This window comes from Mus caroli, chromosome 1 (assembly GCF_900094665.2).
Source record: "Mus caroli chromosome 1, CAROLI_EIJ_v1.1, whole genome shotgun sequence".
Classification (NCBI taxonomy): domain Eukaryota; kingdom Metazoa; phylum Chordata; class Mammalia; order Rodentia; family Muridae; genus Mus; species Mus caroli.
The window spans coordinates 66603378-66617806 of record NC_034570.1 but is presented as its reverse complement, the minus strand read 5'-3'; the positions used below and the strand labels follow the sequence as shown (position 1 = coordinate 66617806).

The 14429-nt window shown below is 45.0% G+C and overlaps 1 protein-coding gene and 1 long non-coding RNA gene across 4 annotated transcripts in view; one reads left to right on the top strand and one right to left on the bottom strand.

The window, feature by feature from the left end:
* LOC115029893 overlaps positions 1 to 14429 on the bottom strand; it is a 105252-nt gene that overhangs the window by 74443 nt on the left and 16380 nt on the right. The window contains exons 2-3 of one of the 3 annotated variants that reach the window (XR_003835474.1): positions 11621 to 11773; positions 10091 to 10210 (exon numbers count right to left, since the gene is read on the bottom strand). The exons of the other annotated variants lie outside the window; for them this stretch is intronic. This is a non-coding gene — a long non-coding RNA (uncharacterized LOC115029893). Of the gene's footprint in view, positions 1 to 10090; positions 10211 to 11620; positions 11774 to 14429 lie in introns of those variants that run through there. 3 annotated transcript variants of the gene reach the window in all.
* On the top strand, positions 568 to 1394 carry Tnp1 (transition protein 1). Its single transcript, XM_021167101.2, has 2 exons — positions 568 to 747; positions 1146 to 1394. Exons 1-2 carry the CDS (start codon positions 609 to 611, stop codon positions 1172 to 1174), a joined length of 168 nt encoding a protein of 55 aa, XP_021022760.1. The 5' UTR covers positions 568 to 608; the 3' UTR covers positions 1175 to 1394.

Genomic DNA, 14429 nt, shown 5'->3' with positions numbered 1-14429 from the left:
GTGGCAACCTTTGGAGATATGTCACATCTGCTGGGGTTCTAGCTCTACTGGTTTGTAGCAGCGGAAACCAGGAATATCGATAAAGATCCCCAAAACACATGAGACAAAACCAAAACTTAACCCTGTCTCTGGTATCAGAAGTGTAAAGACTGGGAAGGAAACTTGCTATTTTTGAATCAGCTCTCCTAGCCTCAAGTGCTTATGGAAATACATTTACTTCCTGAGGGTACTGTTGAGACTTACACTCGCACACATATAAATATCCACACTCAGTGACTTTCAAGTTCTCTACAGGCAAGAAACATACTTTAATGACCACTGGTAAAGCCCTTTCCAGGCCAAGCCACAGGAGGGGAGGAAGTTAGATGTTTAGTACCTGTCTGAAAAGCCTTCTTTAACCTAAAAAGGGGACCAGACCAGCCTTGAAGAAGCTGCTTCCTTATTACTTAGGTACCAGCAAGGTGTAGCAAAGGTTAGTGACATCACAAGAGAGCTGCACCCGGCTGCTAAGCCACACCCCCTTTGCGGTCACAATGGCTAAGGCCTTAAATACATGGACTCCCGGCCCTGCCTGCCTTGCAAAGCCCCTCATTTCGGCAGAAAGTACCATGTCGACCAGCCGCAAGCTAAAGACTCATGGCATGAGGAGAGGCAAGAACCGAGCTCTTCACAAGGGCGTCAAGAGAGGTGGAAGCAAGAGAAAATACCGGAAGAGCGTCCTGAAGAGTAGGAAACGGGGCGATGATGGTAAGTGCCGGGTGAGCGAGCAGGGGAGCAGTCAAATTCTAGGACTTGCTCTTCCAGACACCTTCATGGAGCCAGACCTCAGTAGTAAACAGCATCCCAGCCTGAGATGCCAGAGTTCTAGCGGCTGATTTTTGGGTTTTTTGGTTTTTTTTTTTTTTTTTTTTTTGGTTTTGGGTTTTTTCGAGTCAAGGTCTCTCTGTAGCCCTGAGTGTCCTGGAACTCGCTCTGTAGACCAGGTTGGCCTCGAACTCAGAAATCCGCCTGCCTCTGCCTCCCAAGTGCTGGGATTAAAGGAATGCGCCAATACTGCCCGGCAAGCAGCTGAATTCTTAGGGACAAAGATTCTGACGGCTGTGTACTAATGGGTGTCCTTGTTGTAAATCTGTCCCTCCCCACAGCAAGTCGCAATTACCGATCCCACTTGTGAAGCGGCAATGAGCTCTGCCCTGGTGGCCTTCAAACAACACCGGGCAGGAGCATGAGGACATCAGAGGGGGACTGCCAAAGAGATCTGAAGTTAGACCAAAAGCCAAAGATCCTATCAAGAGTGGGTAAATGCCAGTCGTGACGAAATTCGGAATGTATATGTTGGCTTTTTCTCCCCAACATCTCAATAACATTTTGAAAACAAATAAAATTGTGAAAACAAATGTTTGATTTTTTTGTTGTTTGGAAAATATTTGGGTTTCTGAACTTGGGTTGAAAGTAAGCCTTTATATGACCCTCTCTGGCTCATCTTGAGGTATGTTCCAACTCTCCCTACCCAGAATGTGGTCCTCTGAAAGCAGGTGGTCTGAGTCTGGGAGATTAGTAGAATGCCTTGTGAGCTAAAATGTCTTAAATTCTAATTTTATACCCCAAACCTAACCTAACCTAGAAAGTCTGCAGGCTCAGAACACTCATCCATTTGCTTAGAGGACATGCCTTTGGTCAGAAGTCACGGGAAGGTAAGTACCTGGAGAAGCCCTGATTCTGAATGCAGTATTGATCAGAAAGAACAGTTCCTTTGCATATTGGTTGGCATATCCCTCCTCGTGCCCTTAGGAGACATAGGTTGGATCTCCAGTTCTCCTGGAAATAGACTGAGCCATTGTGTAAAGGGTCTTGGGCTACATATCAGGATGGCTTTGCTGTTTGAGCCCAGCTCAATACAAGTGGAGGATAGCCAGACTGTGAATGGAAGCAGCCCATCCTAAGACACAGCTATGAATGGTTTATCCTGGTCCAGTGTTTCCTCACTATGCCCACCTTTCCCTTTTCTCTTTTGGAATGTAATGTTGGATTCTTTGGCCCCTAAAGTTGTTTGGAAAGAATTAGGTGTGACCTGTATGTCACTGGAGCTTGGTGTGAGACCAGTCATTCACTTCCTGTCCTGATCTACTTCTCCCAACACCATGCCTGCCTGTGCTAATGGATAAGAAATTCCATCATTGTAATGCCTAGACAGTGGCCATACGGAGTAGCAGAAGATGCTATTTCTCCCCAGGGAGAAGGACCTGGACCAGCTGATTCAAGTACTAAGCTTCAGCACGAGGCTACTATTCCCAACCACTTGTGAACAAGTTGCTCAACTTCTCCGAGCTTTGTCACCTGTTCTACCGAGTCAGAACCATCCACAAAGCAACTCACACCTACCCAGAGCATCAAAAGGAACCAGATGAACCCTAAAATCCCCACACAGGTCTATAATGGGATAAAATAGAGTGTAAGTCTAGCTAGAAGCTTGCCTCAGGGACTGAAGGGAAACCACATCATTCACTACCCAGCAAGTTGGGCAATTCAACCACCAGGCGATGGGCACCATGGCCTGCTTGAGTCACAGAAGGCCTTTGTGTCTCGAAAGAGGAGGAGGAGGAGGCCTTTGGCTTGGGAAGAGTGGTGGGCTGGTCTGATTTATCTAAGAAAACCTGGCGTGGTGCCCATCCTATGTTGCAAGGGCAGGTGGGTAGAGGCACCCATAAGAGGGGGGACAGGTGTGGGCAAAGACTGGGAAAAACAGAAATGTCTTATTTTCAGCTTGTAATTGAGTTCCATTTTTAATGAGTGGCTCATAGGCAGATACTCAAAACAGAGTCCTCAGAGGAAAGCCCAGGGCCCATCCTTTCCTCTACCTCCCTATGTAACATGGACCACATTCTACCCTTCTGAACAAATTGACTTCTACAGTTTTCATTGGATGGTAAAGAGACCATATTTCACCACCTATTTAAATGCCCACCACAGTTCAACAAAGGTCTATTTCTAACACAAATTTAAAACTACAGGTTTCTGTCTCATGGCCCTAGAGAGCACAGGTCCTTTCAGGTTGGGAAAATATCCTCCCTGCTTCCCACATCCCTCTCAGATGTTTCAAGTATGAGGTTAGAGTCGAATTAGCCTCAGAAGAGCTAATGTGGTGTGTTTTACTTGAAATACACAGTAAATGGGAGAATGCTCTTGACAAGGGACACTGTTAAACTCCCCTGGGGGAAACAAAAGAACTTCACAGCCTTTTTACTCCAGTCTTTAGGGCCCTGTGTGTTGTAGGTGGAGGAGAACACGGACAGAACACACTGGATCTCTGACAAAAACTCAAGAGTAGTGTTGGTAGACGGTGGAGGTAGAGAAGCACCCTTTGCCAGACAACCACCCTCTCCCTTTAGCCCCACTGGATGGGTCAGATCTCCCTTACCTAGTAGTGTGCTAGAATGCTCTTTCACACAGCTGTAACACTGGAAAGTGGACATTCTCACTGGAAGCTTCATGAAGCTAGGGGTCCATCGTTAGGAAACCTGTCAGTGGGGCAAATGTTCACCACCATAACTGAATATTTGTTAAGGGTGTCTTTAAACTAAGTCACCTTGCAACTCTAAAGTTGATCAGCTGAAGGGTGAGAAAAATGTGTAGCAGTTGACACAAAGTGGATGGGTTTCAGAGTAAAACTGAAGGGCTGGGATAGAAGTCTGAGGAAGATAGACATTCCACTAATGGAAGTGAAACAAAGCAAGCAGCCAGCCAATAGTGTCCAAGAAGCAGTAGGGTGAAAACATCAGAATTTGTGTTACACCAAGGCAAGTTGTATAAATCAAAGTGGACAGTGGTATGATGAGCTCATGACAGTGCTTGTTGCCAAGCCTGACAACTGAGTTCAGTCCCTGAGACTTCCATGCTCAAATGAGAGCACTGACTCTGGAAGTTTGTCTTCTGCTCACACATGATGGCACACACCCCTCTGTGTTTGTGTGCACACACTGACACACACAAACACACACGCACACATGCAACAAAGGATACTTGGAACATGAATGAGTTTGTAAATCCTGAACAAACCAAACTGTCAATCCCCATGTCTGTGGAGTCCAGGTTCTGAAACTTGGATGGACTGAAATCAAACCAAAAGAACTATTAAGAACTTTGGACCCAGAAATTTCACTTGAAGGATCCGCTCTGGCTTGGACACGTGTGTTCTCTCCAATTTCCTATTGGAACTTAGTCCCCAATGTAATGGCATTAAGGCTGATTTGGGCCATAAGAATTTCACCTTCTTAAAGGGCTGGAGAGAACTAGAAACCTCCTCTTAGGCTCGGGGAATAACAAGATGCTATCTTGAGAGATCAGGCCAGCAGACTCCTGATCTGCCAGCCCCTTGACATCAAAGCCTCTTGGACATCTTGGTGTTTTGTTATATCACTGAATCCTCTAGACTACATCATAGCTTCTAGAGAGGTTCATGGACCACTACAGCCAGAAGTGTTTAATAAAGTTCAGAGCAGCATTCAAAGCACAGAACTTATGTTATAAAAATGAGTCATCTGTAAGTCCAATTTGGACCTCTCCTTTGTAGGACATCCTAGGAGATTAGTCAAGTCACTTCTATGCCTCCTATGCCATTATTTTACAGCAGTTATGATTACCTATGTGGGTGGTTATTCATTTGTCTTGAGACAGCCTTTTGCTTTGTATCTCACCACATAGACCAGCCTGGAACTCACCACATAGGCCAGGCTGACCTCAAATAACCAAGCCTCTTACCTCAGCCTCCTGAGTGCTGAGATTTTACATATGTGCCACCACACTTTCGACATACATATGTGTGTGTATGAAGATGCACATATAGAGATTGTCAAGTCATATTATTGGGTGAGGCAAAAGAGATATAAAACAATACATGCAATAAATACACGTATCTTTTTAATTTTTCTTTATTAGCATCTGTCATGTGGAGTGAGCAGTTTCATTAAGACATATGTATGTATGTATGTAAGTTGATCAAATATATACATAATTTTTTGGTTTTGACACTATTGACACCAATCATCTCTCAAAAAAGGGAACATAGAAGACTCTTGATTTTTTTAATATACTGTATATTTTATTACACATCACTTCTATAATTATATTAAATGTTTTGGGACTGTGAGAAGTTTCTATCTGGTAGCAGAATGAGAGCATCAATAGCTCCTTAGCAAAGAGTCTCTTTGTTCCAAAGGAAGTACTCAAATGAGGCGTTCAGTGATATAAATGGAAAAGGTCTTTGGAGTACTAATATTCCCTGTTAACATGTCTCTGGGTTGGAGCAGGGAGTATTTGAAAATACCTGTCATATGAGAGAAATGGAGGGCCACTTGTAGCACACCTATCAGCCGGATGCTTAGCAGGTTTGAGATCAGGGCATGGAATAATTTCCTAAGAACTCTCACAAGAGTCTGACTACAAGCCCTTATACTATGAACAGATCCTCAAACAAAGCCCTGTCACAAGATAACCACCCTTACTCTCTGCCTCAGTGGGTGCTGTCTGGGGATGGTGCCTTCCTATGTTTGCAATGGCTCATCACTGCAGTAAAGTGCTCCAATCTTTCTCTTGGGTTTTCAATTATCTCAATGTGTTTTTTAGAATACCATCAGCACTGGGCTGAATTATGTCCACCTAAGAATCCCTCAAGCCTAGTACTTAAAAATGTGGATTATTTAGAGATGGGCTCTTGAGAGAAGTTACACTAAAATGAGGCTGTGCTGACAGGTGTTCCCCTATTATAAAATTTGGATATGCAAAAAACAAAACAAAACAAAACAAAACATCAGAGATGTGTGTACAGAGACAACCATGAGATGATACAGCGAGAGGTGAGCCTGGCAAGCCAAGAAGGCCCTCTAAGGAAGCAAGAGGTGCTGTCCTTTTTTAACCTGAGACCTCTGGTCTAAAGAGATGTAAGATTAATTTCCGTGCCACAGTGGTATTTTATATTGACCATCCTGGCAAGTCAATATATCATCACACAATTAGAAAATAATATGAGGGCTGGCGAGATGGCTCACCAGGTAAGAGCACTGACTGCTCTACTGAAGGTCCTGAGTTCAAATCCCAGCAACCACATGGTGGCTCACAACCATCCGTAATGAGATCTGACAATCTCTTCTGGTGTGTCTGAAGACAGTTACAGTGTACTTAATTATAATAATAAATAAATCTTTTTTAAAAAAAGAAAAAGAAGATAATATGAATTTTGGCTGCTTTTTCCACAGAGTTCTCCCTCTCATTCCTGTCCAATCACTTAGGCTACTGCACTCAAAATCTTTAAAGTTGAGCCTGGCGGTGGTGGCGCACGCCTTTAATCCCAGCACTTGGGAGGCAGAGGCAGGCGGATTTCTGAGTTCCAGGCCAGCCTGGTCTACAAAGAGAGTCCCTGTCTCGAAAAAAAAAAAAAAAAAAAAAAAAAAAAAAAAAACAAAAAACAAAAAAAAATCTTTAAAGTTGAAAGGTCAACCAGGAGAAAAGAGGTCCTCACTGGTTTGCTAATAGGTTCATGCTCATTGGCCTCCTAGATCAAAGAGGTAGCTTTAAAAGATATGACGTCTCTTTTAATTAATTCCATGAAATTAATACTGTTATCCTGGTGAGAAGATCGAGGGTATAGGAGAGTCAATAACTTGTCTGGGGCTGTCAAATGCCTTTCATGGTCTCTCTTATAATCAAACATATTACTAACAATAAAGAAAGAAAATTTGGCTGGATGTGGTGATGCATGCCTATAACCCCAGCAACCAGGAGCCCAGTCTGGGCTATAAAGCAAGACTATCAGAAAAGAAAGGGGGAAGGGAGTTATTTGGAGTGAATAGTTGGACCTGGAGATAAAGTGTTCTTTACTCCACTAACTGTGTTCTCCCTTTTTTGAGAGTAATGGTGTCTTCTCCAAAGAGGTGTCTACTCCTGCCTTTTCTACTACATTTTTTTAGAAGGAACAAATAAGATCAGAAAAAACTTGGGATGATGGGCATCTTCGAAGAGGACTTTGTGTCTGACATTCAGGAGTAGGAACTGCACAGTGGTCGCCTCATTGAGGGAGATACAGCAAAAGTGCTGGTGACACTTTTTTGCCTGTCTTGCACACCTCTGCCACTGTTCTCCCTATTCACACTAACAGAAGTCAGTGGCTGTGTAGGTTTCCAGGTGAAAAGCAAACATATGGTGGGGGGTAGAGGGTATCTGGCCTACAGTCAGTGAGAAGTATGAGATCTTGGTCTAGTAGATTGTAATGAACAGAATTCTGACCAAAAATAAATAAATAAATAAAAGCTTGTTCAGTGAAATCAGAAGTAGGCTTTCCCACTCAAAACTTCAAATGAGCATGTCACATGTCACATGATCTAACACCTTGATTACAGAGTCTTGAGAGACTTGGCCAGAGCCAGAGGACCCAACCAAAATACATCTATGTTCCTGACCTCAGAAACTATGAAATAATGTTTGTAGTAGTTCTAATTCATTCATTTGAGAGATAAATTCTTTTTTTGTTTGTTTGTTTGTTTTTTTGTTGTTGTTGTTTTTTCGATACAGGGTTTCTCTGTATAGCCCTGGCTGTCCTGGAACTCACTTTGTAGACCAGGCTGGCCTGGAACTCAGAAATCCGCCTGCCTCTGCCTCCCAAGTGCTGGGATTAAAGGCGTGCGCCACCACCGCCCGGCGAGAGATAAATTCTTACACTGTAATACAGTACTGCATGCCATCTGGAGGTTAGAGGACCTGGGAACAATTCTCAACTCTACCAATCCCTTACAAAGTGTTTTTGCTCTCTGGAAATCTAGTCAGTCTCCTCTCCCACAACACTGGGAATGTGGAAAAGATCTTCCTAAAAACTAACTCCCGACACAATTTCCCAAATTTTTCCCATTAGTTTTCTCAGTTTATTCTCTCGTACTACCCTAGGCCAACTCCCTTCAGGTACCCAGCTCTTCCTGAGGATTCTGCCTCCCCACCTCCATCTCTTCAGTCCTGCAGTGAAAGCGAAGGGCTCTTCATGGGATGGAGCAGTTCAGTCCTACCACCTACCTCAAGCCTTATCTCAAAGCCAAAGGGCTGATCCAGTGCTTTTTCATACTGCGCATTGCCCCAGCTTTTCAGACACATGCTTTTGACGGCCACACTCAGCTTTCCGACCCACATGACACATGCTTAGGTATCCCTCCGCAGGGAACTCTGAGAGGCTCTCAATGTCTATCACTTGCCCTTAGAAAACACTGAGGCCCAGAGGCAACTCAGCACAGTGAGTCCAGAAATGGCATCTCAGGGGATCAGGCCTGGCCACCTGGAAGGCAACACAGTGTTTTCTCCAGAATAACTGCTGTGGCTCCAGGAACCTGGGAGCTGGGATTGGAGCTAAGGCTTTAGAATTCAAACTCCCGCAATGCTTCTGGACTATTGCAGTGAAGCAGAATACATTCTTGACCCTACGCTTCAGTCTGTCTTCCTACAGAGCAGTGGAAACCCCCAAGATATATCTACCTCACCTAACTCATCTCTAGCATCTTCCCAAAGCCTTCCTTAAAGCACCTGACTCTCTTCACAGCCTTCACTTCAATCATCCTTAGAGGGATGCTCATCTCCTAGAGAGAACAAGGAGAGAGAGCCAAACGCAAAATGGCTAGTGAGATTTGAATGTTTGCTGCCTGTCATTAATTTTGTCAACTTGACAGGGTTTAGAATCACCTAGAAGACACACCTCTGGGCTTGTCTTAGAAGCTATGTCCAAAAAGATGTGACAGAAGAGAAGACCTGCCCTGAATGTGGACTGCACCATCCTATGAGCTGAGACACCAGGCTAAAAATGAGACAAGTTAGGCGTCAACATTCAAGTCTTTGTGCTTCCTAACTGTGGACACAATGTGAACCAGTGGCAGTAAACTCCTATTCTCATGGCTTCCTGACCATGGTACACGTTACCTTCAAGCTATTTGCCAAAATAAACCCTCCATACCTTGAGTTGCTCGTATCTGTATAAGCATCTGTTTCGCTCTGGCTCTGTAGGGTTAGGGTTGGCAAAGATTATCCATATAACAGTATAATAATCAAGGAATTGATGACCATGTGCAGCCAAAGCAGAGGCTAGAGTGGGGGCAAAGGGCCACCAGCAGCTAAGAGAGACCCCCAGAAGAGATAAGCTGCTGCTGTCACCTGGATTTGGGAACACTGGCAAATGGCCTCCAAAGCCCAGTTATTGACTAAATAATAAAACTAGGATATCTGTGATTATTCATATAGGAGGGACCCTAGGAAAGAAAGAGCATCTGCATCTTTACTCAGCTCTGCCAGGTACCATGCAACCCGGAGCACAAATCTACATTGCCATTCTATCCCACCTGAACAAGGCTGAGACCTGCTTCCCTGTAAGGGTATCTGGTTCCAGTGAATTTTCACGTGAAATCCTATTTCTGTAGAGGTGAGGCTGCTAAAGTATACCTCACACAGTCTTCCAGATAGAAGAGGGAAAATCCTCCCAAAGAGCCCAGAAACCACAGCTCGAGTCATCAGTCTTGGTGGCAACCACCTTCACCTGCTGAGCCATCGTGCTGACCTTCCTTGCTTTGTTTTCTTTTTTTAAAACAGAACCAGATGTGGCTCAGGCTGGCTTTAGAGTGGATATGTAACTGGGAGTGAGCTTTCTGATCCTCTTTGCCTCTACCACTGAAAGGGCTAAGATCACAGGCATGTGCTCGCATGTCCAGTGTAGGCTCCTGATTTCAGTGGCCGTGGACACAGAAACACTGAGCATGGCTTCAAAGCACAGGGGAGATCTGATCCATTTAGTTAAGCTTTTGCTCCACACGCCCTCCTGCTGCCCATAAGGTGTCCCTGCACACACAAGAAGTAGCATCGGAACTTGATGAATGAATTGAGAGAAGAAAATGAATTGGCTCCTTAGTGAATTCCCAGGCCAGAGATTGGAGCCAAGGGAAGGAGGTTGCTCTTGGAAACTCCAGTAAATCCCTTTGTTAATCTGCCTTTCCAAATAGGCACACAAAGCTAAGGCTGAGAAACGAAAATCTGTGGGAAAGTCAGAATTTGAACCAAATTGAATTACCTGTCCCGAGAACTGGTTCGGACTCGTCCAGTCATTTGTCCACGGCTCTTAGACACTCTGTCCTTTCCAGTGCTCTCAGACATATAAGAAGGGCTAGGTGGTTCTGTTAGTATTTCAACACCTCCACTGGATGAGGGACAAAGGAAATGCCAATTGATCAGCAGACACAGAAGCGAGGTCTCCAAGACCCAAAGCCCAGCATGTTGCCAACACTGGAGTGACCAGGGACGTCTCCTAACCTGCTCTGCCTCAGTTTCCTCATTTCTAAACTGGAGATAATAACATCATTCCTTCAAAGGGTGATTGTGAGGAACATACTAGCTGCTGTTTATAAGCTGCTTGAAAACCCTAACTGTAGAGGCAGGGGACTAGGGGACCATTGATTCTCTAGTCTTTGTTTGGCCTGTAGGTATTGCCTGACTACAGAGCTCCTCAATTTTCAGAGTTTAACAGTGGCCACTGGATACTTTAGTGTCAGATGAATGATCCTGTACTGTGAATACAGCTGGAGCCAAGCAGCCAAGCAGCCACACCCCTTTCCTGACTTAGTAGCAAGAGTTTCAGAATATTGGCTGCCCATGGAGCCCATTAATAAAGTCTGAGGAGCTGGGGCACAGGCAGAGATATGGGGAGAGGGCTGCTGGGCAGGAAGACTGGCATCAACTCCCCAGGGTAGGTTGACTACTGTAGGAAGCCCTAGTGGCCTCATGAAATACCTACTTTGCATAGGGGACCCTTTATTTTCCTTTCTTTTCTCCTTTTCTGAGTCAAAATCACTGTAATTTTCATTAGAAGAATAAGAGATGGATATATGGCTATAAATGGTCCATGTGATGACTGATGGCTTTCTTGTGCCAAGGAAAACAAATATGGGGCAGCTGGAAAGAGGAGCCAGGGGAGTCCATGGAGTCAGAAGTTCTCCATCTCCTTGGGACCCAGCTCCAGCCTGCACAGGCCTGGCCATCTGGGAACAGCAGTCTCATGGTCCTGAGGGAATGGCCTGCCAGGAACCTCAGGCCCTCGACCAGGAGTTGCTGGGAGCTAAATGCTGCAATTTGCCATGGGAAAGGAAAGAGACAATCAGAGGCTGGTGGCCCAGGGAAACCACTGTTTAATTCAATAGGCCATCGACTGGATGATTGTTGCGTGCAGGGCATGGAGCCGTGGGGCAGAAGCAGCAAGGTCTTCTTGTGGCTTTTGTCCCTGAAGGCCTTGAAGCAATGGTAAGGGGAATAATGGTGACACAAATAGAGAGACGCTGATCCTCAAAGCACTGGGTCTCCAGGAGAAGAGGAGCATTTGTGTGGATGTGACCAAATGTCTTTACTTATTGCTCCCACAAGTTTTGAAAAGGGTCTCTCTCACTGAGCCCTGAGCTCATCAATTCAGCTACACTAACTGGCCAATGAGCTTCGAGAATCTTCCTGTCTCCATTACCAACCACAGGTATAACAGTCATATACCACCATACCTGGCTTCTACATGGATTCTGAGAATCCAAACTCAGATCCGAGCTTGAGTTTGTAGAGCACTTACTCACTGAGCCATCTTTCTGGTTCCAGGAGATATGTTTTAAAAGATTTTGACAGATGGAGTTCGGAGACATTCTAGGCAGAAGGATCCATAGGGTAAGCCATTGAGGTAGGGAGACAGAAGACTCCCAGGAGAACAGGGATCCAAATACGACCACTTGATAAAAAAGAAGAAGAAAAAAAAGACATGAGCACACAACTCAGTAAAAGAGCCCTAAGATAGGACCATCAGGTCAAGTGCAAGGGGAAAGAAGAGTCAAAGAAGGTTTGGGAGCACAAAGATCATAGATGAACCCTGAACATTAAGACAGCTAACTGGGATGGAATGAAAGGAGGCAGAAAACAGGTATCTAATGGTTATAAACCTTTAGAAAGACTAACAATTGTGTGTGTGTGTGTGTGTGTGTGTGTGTGTGTGTGTGCACGCGCACACGCGCGTGTGTGCCTGCATGTGTCCTAAAACTCTCCAACTCATGTTCACAAACCCCATGCCTCCCTGAGGACCTTGAGGTAGTAAGTGGTTTCTGAGAAAGGGAGAAACATCTTCAATGGTGTGGCCACTGTTAAGTTGCTCAACCTTACTAAATACATCCTGACTCATGCTCTTAGAGGCAACTCTGATTAAACTCATTTGGTCACCAGAGCCAACACACAACCCAAAGTGTGAAAGCAGAAGGGGGGCTAGTTGAGAAGAGGAAGGGATAGGGGAGTTGGAGGAGAACAGGAGAGTGTAATGAAGGTGACTATGATCAAAAGTACATTATAGACATATTTGAAAATATCATAAGGAACCCCACCATTATATATAATTAATGTATGATAATTAAAACACTTGAAAAAATAAATTTTAACATCCATATCACAGCTCATGAGGATATAACATATCTCCCACTTTTGTGTCTCCCATGCCACCTGAACATGGCCAAACAGTGAGGTGTCTTCCTTGTCCTCTGACTACCAAGTGCTGTCTGTCTTCCTGGTCCTTTTCTATCTCAGTCTTGGCTTCTCTCCATGGTGGTCACCATTCATCCTGCCCCTTCTTGCAAGCACCAGCCTTCCCCTCTTAAAGGATGAATCTAAACCTCTGTGGCCTAGAATCTGGGCTGCCAAGGGATTGTTAGATCAACAGGTTAATACAGAAAATACTCTAGAACAGTCTAGATTTAGTCTTGAAAAGGATAAGCCGTGTCTTCCTCACTTCCTCTAAAGAAATCCAGACTCCTTACAAGATCAACTCTCCTGAGCCCTCTAAATTGTAGGGAAACCCAAGTTAGCCATTTTTAACAGCCACAGGGGGAAGGGGGGAGAGGAAACTGATAGCCATTCCAATGCCCAGGAATGCGGGATAAGGAACTGTCTTGAATGTTAAGCCAAGTTGAGCCTTCAGATGACTGCATCCCCAAGATCTATCGAAACACAATGGAACAAGTGAGCCCCAGTGAGGAACAGCACCCAGAAGAGCCTAAGGATTATAGTTTGGATAAGAAACATCCCCCAGAGGCTCATATGTTAAAACAATCCCCAATTGTTGTGTTACTGTTATATCATAGGGACATTTGCCTCATCAGTAAATTAATCCACTGATGAACTCGTAGCTGAATGGGCTATATTAGGGGGTTCAGCCCAGGTGATCAAAACAATTCACTAGGGGCATGCTTTCCAAGTATAGATCTTGTCTTCAAGCACTTTCTGTCTGTCTATCCATCTGTCTGTCTTCCTAACTGCCTGCCTGCCTGCCCTCTGTTTATCTAGAGTGAGCCACCTGGCTCCACCATGTCTCCTCATCGATGCTGCTTTATCTCAGTATGCACGGGCGGGCCCACAAGTGACAGAACCCCATGGACTATCTACCACCTCTAAAATCTGAAATGAAAGTAAAACTGCCCTCCTTTTACATGGTTTTCTTAGGTATTTATTGAAGTCAAAAGTGAATAACATTACCCCTCAAGGTACCAGAGTGTGAAAAAAAAATGATTTCTGTTAAAAGCCAGTAAGTTTGGGAATAGTTTCATTTTTCCTCTGAAATATCCTTTCTCCTTCATCCTTGCACATCAGACGAAAGTCATGACTTCCTTGCTTGTCTGCCTTCTCCTCTCTAGGTTCATTTCTTCAGCCCTACCCTATAACATGCAACAAAAAATGCCCCTTTTGGATCTTGGGAGTAACTTCCCACCCCCTGCATGGGTTCCAGTGTACTTCCACAAAGCAGTATCTGTTGCTTCCATACCTGGGGGGGGGGGGGAACGTGGGGGGAAACTTCTCCCATCTCTGAGGAAGAACTCTCAGGGACTGCCATTCACCTGCTAGGAAGTGGGTGGTATCTGATCTGGAAGGGGTTGCTGCCAGAGGCCACAGGAGCACTGACCTCTGGCCCTGGGAGCAACAGTAGCTGCTGTTGAAATGGGCCTTTGCCATGACCCGGTCCTGAGGGAGCATCTGCAGATGTGTGGTTGTCCCGGAATAGGCCATGGGAAAGTCCAAGAGCAGCCACGGCTGTTGACAAGCATCCCAGAATCCCACTGGAATGTGGTACCAGAATACACTGAGCACAAAGGTCTTGGGTTCTCTGCTATTTTCTTTTTTAATTTTTGGCTGTTCTCTCAGCTGGGAATTCGTAACACTAAAATGACCTCAGAACAATCGCTCCAAGCATGCCACTCCATTCCTACCTCCACCCCCCACCACTCCAACCTCCTACATAACTGACAACCAAAGTTACCTGGGATAAGACAGCGCAGATCAAGAAACCGGCCTGAGTAGGGCCACAGGCCTCATCAGGCCGGATCAGCGCCGGGGTAGCGGGAGCGCAGGGT

Bases quoted from the DNA above. Each gene is read 5' to 3' on its own strand.
- Tnp1 (XM_021167101.2), top strand. From the start codon at position 609: ATGTCGACCAGCCGCAAGCTAAAGACTCATGGCATGAGGAGAGGCAAG. The intron at 748-1,145 runs GTAAGTGCCGGG...CCCTCCCCACAG, and splicing joins TAGGAAACGGGGCGATGATG to CAAGTCGCAATTACCGATCC.